Below are 18058 nucleotides of genomic sequence, written 5' to 3'. Positions count from 1 at the left end.
AATAATATACAATTGTAAAGTAGCATTTGCTTAGTAGTATTTACTTATAAACAATGTTTCTAGTTGAAAACCATTTAATCTTTGAAGTTTTTGATAACACATGTGTAGCAGTTGTTTTTTTTTATCTCATATGCTACTCCTTTGACTTTGAAAAGAAATAGTTTTGTTTTTGGTATTTCCAAAGAGGATATAATAAGATAGAGCGGTACTGTCATAGTAGATTTTGTAACCACAGTAAATTCACTGCCATCTATCGACACACTTTAAAACTAAAAATGAAGCTTTATAAAAATACGATAAAATGTATTTAAATATGGATCATTTTTTTTATTTGCATTAATTATTTTTATGATTTTAACCCATGTTCTTTTACTGATATGCGTTAAAATTGTTAAATAAGAAACGATACCGGCAACGCCATCTATACGACAGTAGGCCAAAGCTAGTAGCGCCCTCTGATCCAGAATCAAATTTTCGTGATTTTCGAGGCACGTTTTTCCTTAGACTGTTATCCATCTATTACGGAGTTATATCTATCTTTGGTATTTCCCATCATTCAATTGTGGTTGATTTTTTTAAATATTTACAATATTTTGTACGCAGGGCTCCACCAGGTTAAAATACATTACCCTCACTTTTCAGGCACTCAGATAGTCGATAAGGATAATAAAGTTATCTTACTTCGTAGCGTATAGGTAATGTATAAATTTCTGCAAGCATAATTATATCTGTGACTTAATGTTGCAAAAAAACCCATTAATTCTTAACTGACCTTCGGTGGATCTTATATCTTTGCGATAAAGTTTACAAATGTTCAGATAATTATGGTCGTTGGTACAGTCAGCGGCAGAAGTTGCTAAGCGGGCGAGGTGTTCAAATTAGATGTCATCCATAATTTACATCACACGTTTAGGGGTTGGGAGGGGGTCAACACACAATGTGACGTTGTGTGATAAGGGGGAGGGGAGCCTCAAACTTACTTACTGTACAGTTTTGGAACGATAATCGATTTTACTCGTTTAATTTTCTTTACTAATTTCAGTTTTGGGTTATAAAATTACTTATATGTCAAAAATATTTTCATAAAATATTAATAAAATAATACTTTATTCAGTTTGCCGATTTCGTTAAAAAATAGGTTTTCCAAATTTGAACAAGTGTTGTCACACAGGGGGGGGAGGGGTCAAAAAACCTAGAAATTCGTGTGGCGTAATTAATGGATGACCCTTTACCTTGACACGCTCTTATTCTGTTAACAATAAAATCGCGTCAAGATCATTTTGAACACCTCGCCCGCTTAGCAACTTCTGCTGCTAACTGTACATACTAAAATCGCAACATGTAAAAAACATGTTTGCCATAATTCTTTGTAAATTGTTTTTTTCTTAGAATCCATAAGGCAGGTAATGAAGACCCCGCTAAGGTCGGATCGTCAAAAGAAATTAGCATAACCACCGTCAACGAGACAATGGCTTTGTCTGTCCGTCTGTCTCTCGTAACTGTACTTTAACAATGTAAGCTTAAGTAGGCGCGGACAAAGTGCAAACGTATAAATATGTACCTACTAAAATTGACACTGAAATTGCCCACTGCGTGTTACTATGAAAATGGGTCAATATTGTGTAAATTTATCTAATAAAATTGACGTGTACAACGGTTTTTAGTACAGTTTCGCTTCACGGATGTTTTGAAATCAATGTCTTGTTGCAATGTTTTCTCTACAAGCCTAAAAATAGAAAATGAATCTGCTAGACGATATGTCAGTCAGAACTATAGTAAGAAAAAGGCATTCAAAAAGGCAATCGCAATTCAATAAATTTAACCCTAAATGGTCCTCAGTATGCGACAGTAACTAACGATGGACGATCGTCGCCGAACGTTACCGAAAACACCCGAGCCACTGATGTGGGTGACGCAATTAAAAAGTTAAATAAAACAAAGCAACACGTGCGTGGGCATCGAACTGGGCTCAGGATAATTCCACTCTGTACCAATCAGTGCTAACTTGACTCTAATTGCCACGGAAAATGATACGGAGGTCGATGACTTTGCCCTGGCCGTATGCACTTGGTTAATTTTCTCCCAACTCCGCTTCTCAAGAAGATAATATAAATAAAGAAACATTCGCACATAACATGTGAATATTTATATTGCAACGATTTTGTAATTGCGACACAAGTCAGCTAATTTATTCGAGATAATGCTCATGTATGTAACCTGACCATACGAAGAGGCGTACTCGCAGTAAAGCGTCGATATAATTTGCATGGTCGTTGGACGTGTCTGGATTGTACCTCTTTGTTCTGCCGCGCGCAGCTGTTATTGTTTCTTATCGCGAGAACAATAAATACCGATTTAAAACACTTCAGGGAAGATAACCCTTAGCCTACGCTCCCGACGCATTCAATCATAAATGTATAAATTTTATAAGGTGCATGAGATCCGCTGTAACCCTGATGTATTATATGCAGTAGGCATCGCTTCATCCGACTGCCAACACAAACATAAACTGACTAAACACTTGCGAGTACTCGCCTGTACAGGCGCAAAAAATGTTTGCTATTGTTGCCATACAAAAAAGTGATTTGTTTTTTTTTAATTCGGTGAAGTCTGCGGTCGGCGGCGCCTCGCGGAATGCCCGCCATTTCCGGACGGTTTCCGGTCCGCGTCGCAGGCGCCGGCAGCTTTAGATAACTCTATCTGAATTGTGGGACATGTGTCCATGTGTCTTATGAGGCTTGAGGCCTTCTAATTGAGCTACAACCAGTACCGTCTTTACCATAAGGGCACAAGGGGCCCGGGCCCTTTCTCAGGGGGCCGCGAAGGGCAGACAGTAACAGTGAGCAACCGAGTCGGCAGGGTCGGGTCGGTTGTTAGTTTAATTCGCTTTCTTTACATTTCATTCTTGAGTGCCCAAGGGCAGCAGCATGGTTTAAGACGGCCCTGGCGACAACGCGACACGACACATGACGTAACTCAGATATCAAAACAAACATCGGTGCTCGTCCTATTGGGTCGTCTAGATATGTTAATAATAACATGACTTACGTGTGCATAATTGTATGTCTTTTTCGTCGACCAAGGATGAGATTCTATAATTTAAACGTCAGAGCAGACTGTTTTCCTATGTTTACCAGTTTTTCCAGTCTTCTTGTTTCCTTGTTGTTGGTAATCTTAGGTAGGTAGAGTTTAGCCTTCAGAATGTAATGCATGATGTTATCCAATCGTTTAACAACACAGGTGTGTAGCCCATTTGCGCAATTTAATAGGCATCATGCAGCAGAATTCAATTTGGCACGTCGGTCGGCCGTCGGCCACTTAGCTTTCAGCGTCGTATAAAGTGAAATTTTCTGTGTCGCGCGCTGATTCATAGCTTCATTATGAATCATTCAACGTAATCGAGTTTTTGAATCGAGCCGACCGAATGTAAATACTGTAGTGACCCGCTCCTAGCGCCGCGAGCGGCGGTGACTCAGAGGGTTTTCCGAGAAAACGGAGCGGAGCAGTTTTCATGAACACGAAGGTCGTCCCGGTAACTGGCAGCGGCCAATTTTCTTTCTCCGATGACTCATTTCGGTGAAATCATTTCCTAAAAACTCTTGAAGAAAATTAATTTCCCGTATCGAGTTTCAGTTTAAAATTTAATAAATAAGGGGGAGCTTGCGAAAAGGGTTTGCAAGGGCATTGACTGCAGTGGAAACGACTGTCGTGTTTTAGTTTAATACATTGCCGTTTTGAGTAAACGCAGTGTTCTATAGCTTTAGCTGGTGCAGTAATGGTTTAGGTACATGATTTAGCGTGGATAAAGGTGAGGTGAAGGGCTGTTGGCGCGGAGCCAGCGATATGTTTTATTATTCGCAGTGTGGCGGTCAATGTCGCGCCTGCTAGTCGCCACCGTCACACATGTTGCCACATCCCGTCGTTGTCTTATTGTAAAATCAAAATAGAATCACGCATCACTGCTTTTGTTAAAACAAACTCTCCCTTTTAAACGATCGAAGAGAAAGGAGGAGGTTTTGCATGATACATCAATGTGTTTTCCAATTTACCTCTAAAGAAATACTTGTAAGAAATACAGACAAGACGAGTATTTTTTTAGAGGTAAATTACAACAAAAATATACATATTTTTGTTGCATCTTGCTCTAAATTGAAACAAAATACGGATAGACATTGAAACATTCTCCTTGTAACATATACAAAGGCGCCCTTTAAATTCAAACGGTAAGTTAATGAACGGAAACCTTGACGTTACCTACTTGCGCTGAGCTGAGACTGAGCGAAGGGATTTTTTGCTAGGCGATTGCATTTTACTATACAATAATCTATTAAATTACAATTTTATGTATATTATTTCATACTGAATCGCTTCTTCGAAGTTAACCTGACATCTCGTGCGCTATTAGAATTAGAACTCAGTACGGGTAATTAGCAATGCGTTAATGAGTTACGTACAAGTACAACCGACCAGATATGAGAGTCGTTCACCGCCTTCCCCCTATTTGAGCATCACCTACCACTTCTACTCGACCATATAATCGCCTGGGAGGTTTTATGACGCCACAGCACTCTTGAATGTGTTCTTTATTTCCTTTCGAATTGAGGTCAGTTTTCCATCGCACGTGTTACAGGCATGGGAAGAATTTAGCGCTACTGCGTTCCGAGTAACCATTAAACGCTCAGACGCCGACGTTCCCATGTTTGACGACTTGGAATATTCACACCTACTTTAGATCTAAGGGATGTTTAGTCTACATATTGGTTTTGACGCCTTTGTGCTTTGTGGAGTGCGACAGCTATAATATTAAGGTACCTTTAATGTCATTCATCTTTATTGTGGTCATTATCATTACTACATAAGTGCTTATTACACTATGTCTTTATTAACTGCATTCAGCATTTTCTGTTTTTGTTATTTTTGTAATGTTAATTAATTTGCATGCTATTAGCTAGCTGAACGGAATGTTTAAAGAACATTGACAGGTAATAATAATTACCGACTCAAACAGTCTCCACATCTAATATAGGTGTTTTTGACCTGTCGGTTATTTCCATTTCAGAAAGTGAGTATATTTGTTTACACTAAAGTAGGCAAGAAACTTCAATTACGGTGTAGGCATTTGTCACTTTTGTCAACAACAATTACGATAATTTGTCTGTCCTCGCGCATCAGATACCAACTACATAATACCAGCCTTGCGTTTTTACTGGGTCCAATAACAGGCCATCCGTAATAAGAACCATGTAAACGGTTTGTTTTGTTCTCTCGGGTGGTCTCACCTGACTCCTGCGCATATTCTCAACACGTTCCGTGTCAAAAACTGCGCAATTTGTTTCGAACAACAACTTACTTGTAGCCAAAGATCGTTTAGTGAGGAAGACTGTCAATTTTCGTACAGTCAAATGTATCAGTTCATGTTGACACAAATGTGCCATTCTGGTTTGTTTTTAAATTTAATAAATAGGATCAATCAGATTTAAAAAAAATACACCGTAAGGTCTTATTCGTAGAAGTAAAAGTGCAATGTTATCTTATTTACTATTCTGAGAGTTCGCCACCGCCATTTATTACAGACAACAGTCTGTATTCTAGTCGCCGCTCCTAACGCTTGCCCAACATACTAATTCTACAATGACATGTGTTTTTTGACCGACAGGTTAAAGACCCAGGTGTCAACGATTTCGTTTTCTAGAGAGCTTCTTAGACTTTGAATCGTTAATGTCTAAGACAGTTATGAAGTCATTCGTTTATAACGATATTTTAATTAATACCGAGAATATCGATATCAGATGCAATAAATAGCATTATTTAATTTACCTATTGATTTTCGTTATGGACGAAAGCCAGCAATATGCCGGTTTCGAAGAAATATTTGTACTTATTATTCGTTATCGCCTATCGGCCACTATTCGTTTCCAGGAAAATAATAGGTGCAAAAGTAGTCATATTTTTTATAGATGACACAATTTAAGGAAAAATGGAAATTTAAAATGAATTTTACCTATATCCTCGATCGAGTTTGGTAATTTAGTAATTATTTAAAGTAATTTGCTTTTCTACTAACGGAAATGGCTTGACCTTGACAGACAATATATTATCATATCAGTAATCATCATTGCTTAAAGCAGTTACGCCCTTCGTCTCTTATCACCATTGAACAAAGGGTTTGCTAAGATTACTGGTTAAAACCATAATACTGCTTTGTCAATCTATAATTCTGTTTTAATTTAATTAACATGGATTTCGGCAAAGTTACGCCTAAATTCGGATCCAATGAAAATTAACATTACTGGAGTAGATGTTAGTGCAATACTAAACTTGTAATTCACTAAGCCGTATTTACGCAAACGTGGTTCATTTTGTTTGTTTGTCTACAAAGAAATGCAACACGTCCACATAACAGAACTCGATTTTTCAGGCTTTCCTACTATAAAAAAAAGCGGGCATAATCATGCTGGTTTTTCTTTGTTACGGCTTGCCTAATCTATGTTTAATGTCACTGTTAGTGTAATTATCGAAGGCCTAACGTGACATAAAAACTCACCGTTCCGAACATAGTTTATCAATTTCATGAAGTCTTGACATACTTATACATATCACATGTAATACGAATTACCATGAAATTTCCCACGTGTACACAGCGATAGCCGTACAACCAGAGACAGTAAATAACAAAGACTTATGTTCTCAGACCTAATATGTTTTATATGGCTCTTTGACCTCACGCTTAATACCGTGAGTCTAGAGCCCCTGTGAAGACCTAAAGCCGAATTCCACGTAAGGTCGAAAGCCCGGAGCATTTTCCTGCGAGGCCGAACGCAGAGCTTCAGGAGCAATAAGGGTGAAATACTCCTTGTAGATTTTTTAAATTTCTTCCCCCATTCCCAATTACCTAAGTGCCTTTCCCTAAGTGTCTTAGTTAAATCGGCCAGGCCACCTATGTTTCCTTAATTCTATGGTGACCGACATAAAATCCTAACAGCATCCTAAGTACGCTGGCGTAGCGTTGGGACTCGCCCCTAGTCAAGTGGTACTTACATGCAGCTACACGCACCTGTTGCTGCTCCGCCGCGAAAGTTATAAATGTAATGTTTTGTTCTGTTTGTTTTGTCCAATTGTTTGTTTTGTCTAATTAATTGTAATACTAACTCTAGATTAAGTTATTGTATGACCTAACCCTAATGGACGTCAAGTTCGAAATAAAGAATTTCATTTCATTTCATAAAATGAAACTTATTTATTTGTCAGAATATGGCATTTTAATATGATCTGAAATGTAAATATCTATACATGGATTTCTAGGCTTCAATTTTACTAGTATTTACGTACCTATTAGTAACAAGACTTATATTGACCGGGATATAGACCGTGATTACCTTTTGTATTATTTGTGAGCTCCCGATATTTCGAATTTCAGTCACCCGTGAACATGATGCATGTAACTGCGTCGAAATATCGGGAGCTCACAAATAATACAAAAGGTAATCACGGTCTATATCCCGGTCAATATAAGTCTAGTGAAACTAACCGTGAATCATTCAAAACTCTATTAGTAACAAGCCGCTAGATAACCATAGGCTTTGTTTGAGCGTAGGCGGCCACACGTGCGGATAACGGCGCCTTATCTCACTGACTACAATTGCTAAATGTATTTTGTGTTTTGGCAACAGTGTGACGATTTTGTCGAAACATGTGCCTTTTACAAATGAAATGTAGACTAACCTGAAATGAGGCGAAACGTTCATAGATATCTGACACGAAACACGACTATGTTAACTTATTAATGCCGAAACCAGTAGTCCAGACGTTTCGCTGCAACGTACATCGTTTTTTCTGACATTAACTATCAATTAATTTGTCCAACAAACAATAAATTTTACTCCAAAAACTTGAGATTTTATGATATAATTAGTTATTGAATCTGTATTGTAGTTATGACATATTGGTAATATAATTGTAATTTTAACATTTTAGTAATACGCTAGATTTAAGAGCACTAGAATATTAGTTGTAAGTACTCTAAATGCGTACCGTTGCATGCTTTCTTTTAATATTTAGGTACTTTAAATTTTGCATGCCTGTTTCTGGTGGAATGTGTGTGACCACGATATATTTTTTATAACACCTCTAGTACCACATTTTTAAGCAAAATAAAAAATATTCTATTCTATTTTATTCTAAAAGTAGTATATATACCAACAGTCTTGTTGACTGAAACTATGGTTAAACCCATATTCAACTAAATCCGGCCTAGTAGGAAAAAAACGGCATGCTTTAGTAACGTAACGTAAGCGCAAATTTGCGCTGTTTTGTTGTTCGTTGAATGTTATTGGATGGTTTAAATCACAAATATATATAAATATAATCGCCTAGCCTACGCCAATGACCCTCATTCTTAAGTATTCTCTATGGCTAATCTTATCTTACTATTATAACTACTTAGCCAGCCATTTGAAGTTTTCCTTCGCGTTACTAAACATATCAGCCGTGGGAGTTATCACGAAACCGAAATGTTATTCAAAACGCTTACCGAACTCAGAGTAACCTACCTAACACTGCCACTATAATTTGTAATTGTTGTAATAAGTCAAGTCACACACATCGAGGTTACTACGGGCCTACCGTGAACATCGAAAAATTCGAAAATCGATATTTCGTTTCTCTTGTATATCCGAGCGATAGAGAGGAAAATAGTCGAACGAATTGGTTCTCTGGTTAGCTAAGATAAGAGCGGACTCGCCAAGCAAAAGGAACACGAAAAGCATTGCCCTTCGCAAGTGTAGAGTACCGTGGTTGTGTGTGACGTCACTTCTAGTTATAGAGGTGATCTCACGGCGGGGGGATAGCATTCAGTTACTCGTACAGTCGCCATCAGATATATCGGAGCGGCCGAGGCGCTCACAAATATCTGAACACGCCTCTATAGTGTCAAGGCGTTAAGTGCGTGTTCAGATATTTTTGAGCACCTCGGCCGCTCCGATATATCTGATGGCGACTGTACAATCAGCAGCAGAAGTTGCTAAGCGGCGAGGTGTTCAAAATTACCTTGACGCGCTATAAACTTGCGTCAAGATCATTTTGAACACCTCGCCCGCTTAGCAACTATTGCTGCTGACTGTAAGTTACAACGGTGTACCGCTTGAGGAATCGTTACCATAATGTCATTGTCTGTAACATGTTAATGTTATTGCCTGTATGCACAACCATGGCGCGACCTAGGTGCTGCTAAATTAAAAATTCTATAAAATGAAATTTTCCAATTCCATAGATGTATTGAGAATGTTCAGTTACATAGATACTGACAAACAACGCACAGCCACAGATTATACATTAGTTGCACAGCCTAAACTGTTGAAGGTAAGAAATTAAAATTAGAACACATATTCTTCACATGTTGAAGCGCTCCAAAAAAAATTTTTGAAAATTTAATTTGTTTATTTCATAAAAAGCATGCATTTTTACAAACTTAACTATTAATCTTAAATTAAAAAGATTTTTGAGCAAAGAAGTCTTGTAGAGGTATATAGACTTAATTATACAAACCTATTAGGTACATATTTATTAAATTGTTACAAGATAGGGGCTTCAATTACAAGAAAGGATGGTCTGAAAAAATTTGAAAAGTATGGACTCAACGGTGTTCAATGATTTAAATTTTTAACAAAGAGGAATGATATCAAAAGCGGGGGCTATCACAACATAATTATGCTAAAGTACGTACATACTACATGACATAATACATATAACGTTACTTGGCCTTTATGATGGCGAACCGGATTTTATAAAGATCAGTAAAAACCAATGAGGATATAATAAGATAGAGCGGTACTGTCATAGTAAATTTTATAACCACTGTAAATTCACTGCCATCTATACGACATACTTTAAAACTAAAAATGAAGATTTATAAAAATACGTTAAAATGTATTTAAATATGGATAAATGATTTTTTTTATTTCATTAATTATTTTTATATGATTTTGACCCATGTTCTTTCACTGGTATGCGTTAAAATTATAAATAACAAACGAAACAGTCAACGCCCTCTATACGAGACTAGGCCAAAACTAGTGGCGCCATCTGATCGAGAATCAAATTTTCGTGATTTTCGAGGCACGTTTTTTCCTTAGACTGTATCCATCTATTACGGAGTTATATCTATCTTTGGTAAAAATGCACAGCGCGCGATAAATAGAACATTGTCTACGTTTCCACCAAAGATAGATATAACTCCGTAATAGATAGATACAGTCTAAGGAAAAAACGTGCCTCGAAAATGACGAAAATTTGATTCTCGTTCAGAGGGCGCTACTAGTTTTGGCCTACAGTTGTATAGATGGCGTTGACGGTTTCGTTTGTTATTTAACAATTTTAACGCATATCAGTGAAAGAACATGGGTCAAAATTATAAAAATATTTAATGCAAATAAAAAAAATCATTTATCTATATTTAAATACATTCTATCGTATTTTTATAAATCTTCATTTTTAGTTTTAAAGTGTGTCGACAGATGGCAGTGAATTTACTGGGGTTACAAAATTTACTATGACAGTACCGCTCTAGTATAAGTTACTCTATGGTTTCCACGTAACGTTAAACGTGCATTGCACTTTGTTATCTATATGTATATTTACAGAAACTGCGCAGGGGGCGCCACTACCACAATCTGAGGGTCTGTCACAAAACAAGAAAATCGAAATTATGTTTTCTAACATCTCTGTCACTTGCATATTCGAGCGTTAAAGAGGCAGATAGCGAAATTTCGGATTCGCGACATTCGCGTTTCCCGGTAGATTCTCTGCAAACAAACGGCCTTGGTGCATCAGTGTCATATTTTATTATCTCTGAAAACTTGTCATAAAACTGTTAAAGGCACAGTATGTATAAGTTACTCTATGGTTTACTAAACGGGCTACTGCTGCACTCTGGTGACAGAACATTGCAGTAATATCAAGATCCCAGGCGGTCTATTCTAGTGAGCGATTAAATTACGAAATGGTAGAGTATATAGTAGCGAGAAAAAAAAACACGCCAAAAGTATGTGCCACGGTGCCACCTTGTAATCGTTGTACAAAATAGGAGATACTCGTACCTCCGCTCTGTAGAGATATCTTTACATTTTGCGTTCAAAAAAATCTGCCGAACTTCTTGTATGCCGATTGTATGAGGCTGCCTTTCCACTGAGGCAGAGATGAGAAGAGACGTTCGAGAATCAACCAATACCACATGTCTCCGCTCCGCTGGATTACAACCAATACGATTCGTATACAAATATAATGAGGATCCACTAAGGATAATACAGTTTACGCAACATTTATTCGGTCTATTATGCTGCACAATTACGAAATGGTACATAAAGTTATTTGCTAAGTATGCACCGTAACCAATTAAAGCACGTGGGTCGTCAGTTGAGACGAATTTCATTTGAGCAATTGATATAATTGACTGCCGGCTGCCTTCCGGAGCGCTTTGTCTCCTCCATAAAACTTTAATCAAGTTTTAACAAGTTAACCGGTTGATAGAGACAAGTAAATAATGGAAACATGTAAAGTCGCGTGCCTCGTAGAGTTGTGCCGTTCCTGGTAACATTTCCCATGTTGTATGGGGAAATTTCTCGCTCGGTAACATTCCCCATACAAAATGGAAATGTTCCCGGGAACGGCATAACTCTAGTGCCTCGTCATTGTTGTAGAGCAATTTGGAGAAGTTTCAGACAACAGTACACAGAAAGTAAATACTACGTAGGAACCTAACTACCTATAGAATTCTCATTGACTAACAACACCAATGTTTGACAGCGGAAGGTCATGAATCATATTGTCTCTTTGTCCGCTATATTGCGAGGCGAGTCTGAGAAATCCTAGTGAGCGCTTTTATTTCGACACTTCCACGTCCTTAAGCGATGCCTGCAATAATGTATATGATTAAGAGTCTTTACAACTTACTTGTCTCTTAATAAGCTCTAGAAATTTCCCTGCGATTAACACGTCTAATCGTTAGTCCATATAGGGCGATATTGGCGAAGTAACTTCTTCGCCCACTGGTTAGGACGGCCTTGTCGCAAGGTCCGACCGAGCCTCCGGCCGGCCCACTCACGACTTCGTGATTCAGTGTAGACCGAGCCTTTACTTTATCGCTGATAGTAAGACGACAAATTGTAGGCTAGTGTGTGTGTTTGTTGATAGCACGTGGCCTAAATTCGAACTTTGGGAATGGGATCAAGGATAAAGTGAAACGAAACAAATAAAGGAAGATAGTGTTTAGTCTATAGAGGAGTCAAGGAAGAAGGCTTTAATTTGACAGGGTCAGATGGAAAGAGCTGCATAATTCATCAGCTGCACCGACGAAATATAACTCTTAAATTAGGTTGAGGAGTTTAGGTAGTTGCTAAACGATCGATCGCAGCTTCTGATCCCAGCACTCCAGCGTTCATTACCTCAGATAACTAGCCGCAGCCACATGCAATGCGAAATGATGCGAAATATTTCCGGAGTTAGAGGAGTGTTCTATAAATACGTGATTCTACGTCGCTCGTCTGAGTTGTGGGCGAAGATTTCGGGCTTGGTCGGCGTCGCGATCAGTAGCGCGCGAGAATCCGCGGCCGCCGGCGCGCGCGGCGCAACGAACGAACGACCCGCACTCCGACATACTACACGATAGAACCTCGCTCAGTAGTTAGAGAGTACGGATTAACGAATATATCGAAACAGACTCAAACGCGAGTTTAAACGCAAGCGCAGCAGCTTCTAATTATAACGTGCTCGAAATGCAGAACATCGATCCGCTGGAGTTTGCCAACATATTGGCCACCGAGCTGTGGTGCCAACAGGTATATCTACTTCTGACCCTAGCTGTCTTCAAAACCAAACCCTGGAGCCTAAACATTTAAACAGTGGTGCCTTGTTCTCAATGACAGCTGCATGATCGCTGTACTCTGATAACTTCTAATTTTATTTTACTCCTGAAAAACTGTACAATGAATCGTTTAACAGCCAGTAATAAAAGATGCCTCTTTATACAGTTTAGTGGTATAACGATTGTTTTGTTTATCGTACCTAGAGATCTGGCGGAGTGATTTATAGTCTGTTTTCAGCGTAGTTAATGAACGCTACCAAGTACTTAGCACGTTATTATTGAAGGAATGTTTTCTATACCGCCCCCGTAATGGTTTTTGAGGCATAGGTCATGTGTATATTTAACCCCGAAGTTAAAAGCATATATCATCCACAGATTTAGGTAAGCTATTTACATTGTTTGCCTTTTGGAAAACAAGAGAAATGTCTCATTTCTTTGACGTAGGTGTGTATTTTAAAATATTGCGAAATCGATGTATAAACGATTTTATATCGTAGAATCTCTCTCTACATTTTAAAACTGAAGTTCTAAAAGTGCTAATAATAAAGGTATACAATATCTACAATAACATATAGTTGAAAATGAAAATATATAAATCTGTTTAAGTTTATTGTTATTTGTTACAATAACACGTTGAGATCGGAATGTGGAAGCAACTGCGGCCAAATAAAACAATAAATAAACATTGTATAATAATTTCACAACACCACAAACAGTTATCGCGGACACAAGTTTCGAATTGCACCGAATAACCCGTTCTATATAGGCCACTATTACTATTAACAGTCTAAGTAAACAAACCTACTTCAAAATTAATGGTTATCTGTACTAACTTTACCTTTTATCGACCATGTTGTACTAAATGCATTTGTTATGTGTAATTTCAGTGTTAGGGAAGGATAAATATATGTTTTTACACTAACCTTAATTAATGTTACGGAAAACCATACTAATGAAATGAAACCCTAGGAAAATTAGATATCCTCATTCCTTGTTTTTTGAAACATTCTCACTAGTGAAAATAAGTGGATTAGGTACCTATATTGTGTATTAAATAACATGAACTTCCTGTGGATGACCAGGAAAATATTTGTTATCCTTTACAGCTACAGTCGCTATAGTAAATCATAAGTAGTAGCCTCTGCTATATTGTGATGTATCACATGTATTTAATTAAAAACGTAAAAATGAATGATTCAAAAACCGCAACGCAGGTTTTTTCAGGTGCAGGTAACGTGTCATAAACGTATTAGTTTTGCCTATTTCAACTTGCAGTCGGTAAGCAAAGCCTACGTGACAGGAAAAGGGGATTTGACAATATAAATATTAGTAATTTTATAACACAAAATCGACTAGAAAAGAAACTTAAACGAATAAAAACGATTATAGTTCCAAAAATTCGTTATTCGAGAAAAATCGGTTAATAATGAAGTTAAAGTGACATCACAACGTTTGTGACTCCGCCCTCCCCCTTGTCACAACATGTCACATTTTCTAGACTCCCTCCCTCCCCTTAAACGTATGGTGTAATTAATGGATGATCCCAGGTGATGCGGACTGTCACTGCACTATATTGCTTTGCTGGATCGACAAGCTGCAGTATCTATAGTAGTATCGGGCTGTCATGCTCGCGTGATTCGCGGTAGACTACAAAAGCACTAGATAATCCGAATTAAATTGAAGTAGTGATTCTTGTAAAAAATAAAACACATCATAAGATTTAAGATGATTTCTTTTCCTAGTTACTTGCCAGTAGTAGCCGTAGTAGGTATGTCACAAAAACTGTTCTAATCTATATTCTTCTTTCTTTCCAGTTGGCTAACCTCGAGGGCCTCCAATCGGGGGTGCCAACCCGCACAACGGCGACCATCACGCCCACGCAGCTGCGCAACTTCGAGCAGACCTACATCGAGCTGAGCAACTGCCACAGCGAGCAGGCCAACCACGCCGGGTTCGTGCCGCCGTCAGTCACGCACGCCAACAATTACGGTAGGCTTTACTTCTTACTTCTTATGGCTCCCTGGTACCTGATCACAAAGATACCGATAAACTTAGGTCCTTTATAGGATTAAGAGCATTTATTTATTTATTTAATGTTTATTGCACAGTAGAAAAAACCTTACAGTACAAAAGGCAAAAGGCTTACAGCATTGTGGCAGAGATACATTCAGCGGGCGCAGCATGGTTCCATTTTTATCGTCTGTCACTATGCCCGTCACTTTCGCACTTACATACTTGTTAGAACGTGACAGGCATGGTGACAAGCGATAAAAATGCGAGCGTGCTGAGCCCGCTGATCGTCAAAAATACACGATAAGCTAGGCAAGCAAGCTAGCAAGGGTAGCCTATGAGCGAGTAGCGTGGAAACCCCGTGATAACAACTCCATTCCATTACACATTACACATTCCATTGACTAATTTGGTGGTTTGTTATTGAGTTGCATCGCTGCGTCACTTTTATTTCTCATGTTAAGGAATAGGTTCAAATTAGCGCAACCCACAAGCACATAAACCAGATTCAAAGAAATTAATAAACGGCATCACAAAACGTCTTCTCTTCGCATATCTAATAAAGTCCTCCCTCCATTCCAGGCATCCTGAATCCGGGGGGCTACTGCGAGTTGGGCCCGACGACGGCGCTGCATGTGTCGCCGGGCCCACTGTCCGCCAGCGGCGACAGCAGCTGCAGCCCCGGGCCCGGGCCCGCGCCCAAGCGCCGGAACATGGGCGGCCGCCGCCCCACCAAGGCCCCCCTGGACATCTCCCCAGAAGAGGAGGAAAGGAGAAAGGTCCGACGCGAACGCAACAAAATGGCCGCCGCTCGCTGCAGAAAACGCAGGCTCGATCACACTAATGAGCTCCAAGATGAAACTGACCAGCTTGAAGAGAAAAAACATGCGCTCCAAGAGGAAATCCGAAAGCTAAACGCTGACAAGGACCAGTTACAGACCATCCTTCAAACGCATCTCAGGACGTGTAAATTAGCGAGACGCGCGCCTAGCCCCCCCGACGTGAAACCCTTCGAGGAGTACCCGTATATAGAAGAGGGGGTGAGGGTGAAGGAGGAGGTGGTGGATCCGGCGCATGACCCCACGCTGGCGCTGGACAATGACGTCATGTTCACCTCGCCGACACCGGACAAAAGGTGAGAACGCTGCCGTGATGCTTGGAAACTCCATCGATCAAGTTGTGTCAAACATTGTTATCTTGGTTATCACTCTAGGTCGATTTCTTGACGTCTCCGACGTTCGATAGATAATTTATTGTAGCAGTTGAAATGAGACAATAGTCTACCGAAATTATTATAAAAACATTCAATTTAAACTATTTACCATTCTTAATTTTTATAATTGCAAGTGAATGTAATATATCTTACTCCTTTTTTTTTCCAAAATGTGAAATAATATCAGATCGGTTCTCTCCTTATGTACATTTTAGCTTTACCTATGATGCCACCCGGTCGGTGATAAGGACAATGCATGGCACTATTTTCTCTTCTCTCTTATAAGAATCGCAATAAGACTATCTTTCTCTATCAAAGAGTGTCAGGCCCTTGCTATTATAGATAACACATCATCGTGAACCTTATTGGAATGCATGAAGGTCTATATTACACTGTAACCATGCATCTGTGGACGTCTTTGGCGGTCAAAGGCTTAAATTATACTACATTCTTCTGTTAGATGTTATTGCAGATGACTGCTCACTGTACAACATAATACTAAATTAATAGCATGAGGACTTGACCACGCTAACACTACCATACAAACTTGGCAGTAAGAATACAGAAGTACATATATATCCCTATCAGCTCCATACTTGACGTAGCACTTGGCATGAAAACTTAGCGTGGTCCGACTCTATTGACACATTTTGTTTGTCACATAACGGTAGCGCCCTCTAGTGTCACCATTGCAAACAACCTTTAACCCTTTCTTCATTTGTTCCAGGATAATGTTGTCGGCGGCCAGCCCGGCCATGGGGCTCGCCCTGGACACGCCGCCGGTCCCCGTGCGGCCCTCGCGCCCCAACTTCCTGCAGGTGCCGCTCTTTCTCACTCCCGCGCAGGTCAATACACCCACGCTACTAGCGCCATCTCACGTGGCTCGAGTGTACCGCTTTGTGTGACAGCTTGAAAAAACCTTAGGTCCTACCGAAAATTTATAATCGTTCTTTCTCTACCGCTCGTATGTCCAAGCGATAGAGAAGCAGATTGCGATTTTCGATGTTGAAGATAGGACTTTATTTAGTTTTATTCTGACTAGATATTTCTCTGTATCAGGACAAGACTAAATTTGACTAAATTTCCTTGATGGATTACTTGACGAGTGTAGGGGTTATTAGTTATTACATTTATCCTATCGCTGGACACTTATTAGGAGCTCAGTTTTCCGTTTCTCCATTAGAACGACGTTATGAATCGTTTTAACCTTGAAAAACTCTTTTCAGTGTTTTATTACCTAGATAACAGTAATTGGTAATAGTTTATAGAATCTGTCTAAGCTATGACATTGATTTTCACGCTTTGTGGTTGCAAATGCTATGCAGAATTAGCGTGGTCCGCCTCTATTAAGTGTTTTAACATTTCGTGTAACGGAGAACCTGACTCTTAAAAGTATCCGACGCAAGGGTGGATGTCAGAACCCCTCTTGACGGCCGAGTCGTAAGGCGAGGCTAACTAATACGAGTCTAGTAATCCCTGTATTATGAGGGTATATTGTTGTTGTTTTGTAAGTAATGCTAGTGGAAGTATAATTTCAATTGCTGGCTTTTGTTTATACAAAATAAAGCACATATTATCGCAAACAATTCATGCATAACGAAATATGTGCTTATCTGTTATCAAATCATTAACGGAACTTGTATCTTGTGATATGAGTATTTTATACAAAATGCTGTCTGCTGTTTAAAGTAAGAATAAATTATTAATTAATAATTATATACCTACGCTTGAGCCACGTTTATGGAATTTGTGTGTTTTTAATTGTCGCTAGTAACTGGGTCTAACACTACACATTGTAAAGGCTTTTAATTTTAGAAAGTATTCAAAATTTTACAGTTAACACTTACAAAAATCACATTTATCATCTTGCAATACCACACACTGCACATTTACCATATTCATGTAGGAACAATTGTTTTTGACATTAATTTATAATTAAATTTCTTGATTGATGTTCTAATACTTGATTAACACAAAAA

At 38.9% G+C, this 18058-nt stretch overlaps 1 protein-coding gene across 4 annotated transcripts in view; it reads left to right on the top strand.

The window, feature by feature from the left end:
- The window catches only part of LOC134748617 (transcription factor kayak), a 54066-nt gene that overhangs the window by 32530 nt on the left and 3478 nt on the right, over positions 1 to 18058 (top strand). For 2 of the 4 annotated variants that reach the window (XM_063683412.1, XM_063683413.1), the window contains exons 2-4: positions 14671 to 14845; positions 15449 to 16001; positions 16807 to 16924. In XM_063683412.1, the coding sequence (XP_063539482.1) occupies positions 14671 to 14845; positions 15449 to 16001; positions 16807 to 16924 (846 nt within the window). Of the gene's footprint in view, positions 1 to 12564; positions 12831 to 14670; positions 14846 to 15448; positions 16002 to 16806; positions 16925 to 18058 lie in introns of those variants that run through there. The other 2 variants (XM_063683416.1, XM_063683415.1) reach the window with 2 other exon arrangements.

This window comes from Cydia strobilella, chromosome 16 (genome assembly GCF_947568885.1).
Source record: "Cydia strobilella chromosome 16, ilCydStro3.1, whole genome shotgun sequence".
Classification (NCBI taxonomy): Eukaryota; Metazoa; Arthropoda; class Insecta; order Lepidoptera; family Tortricidae; genus Cydia; species Cydia strobilella.
The sequence above is the reverse complement of the archived record's forward strand: the minus strand, read 5'-3'. Positions and strand labels throughout refer to the sequence as shown.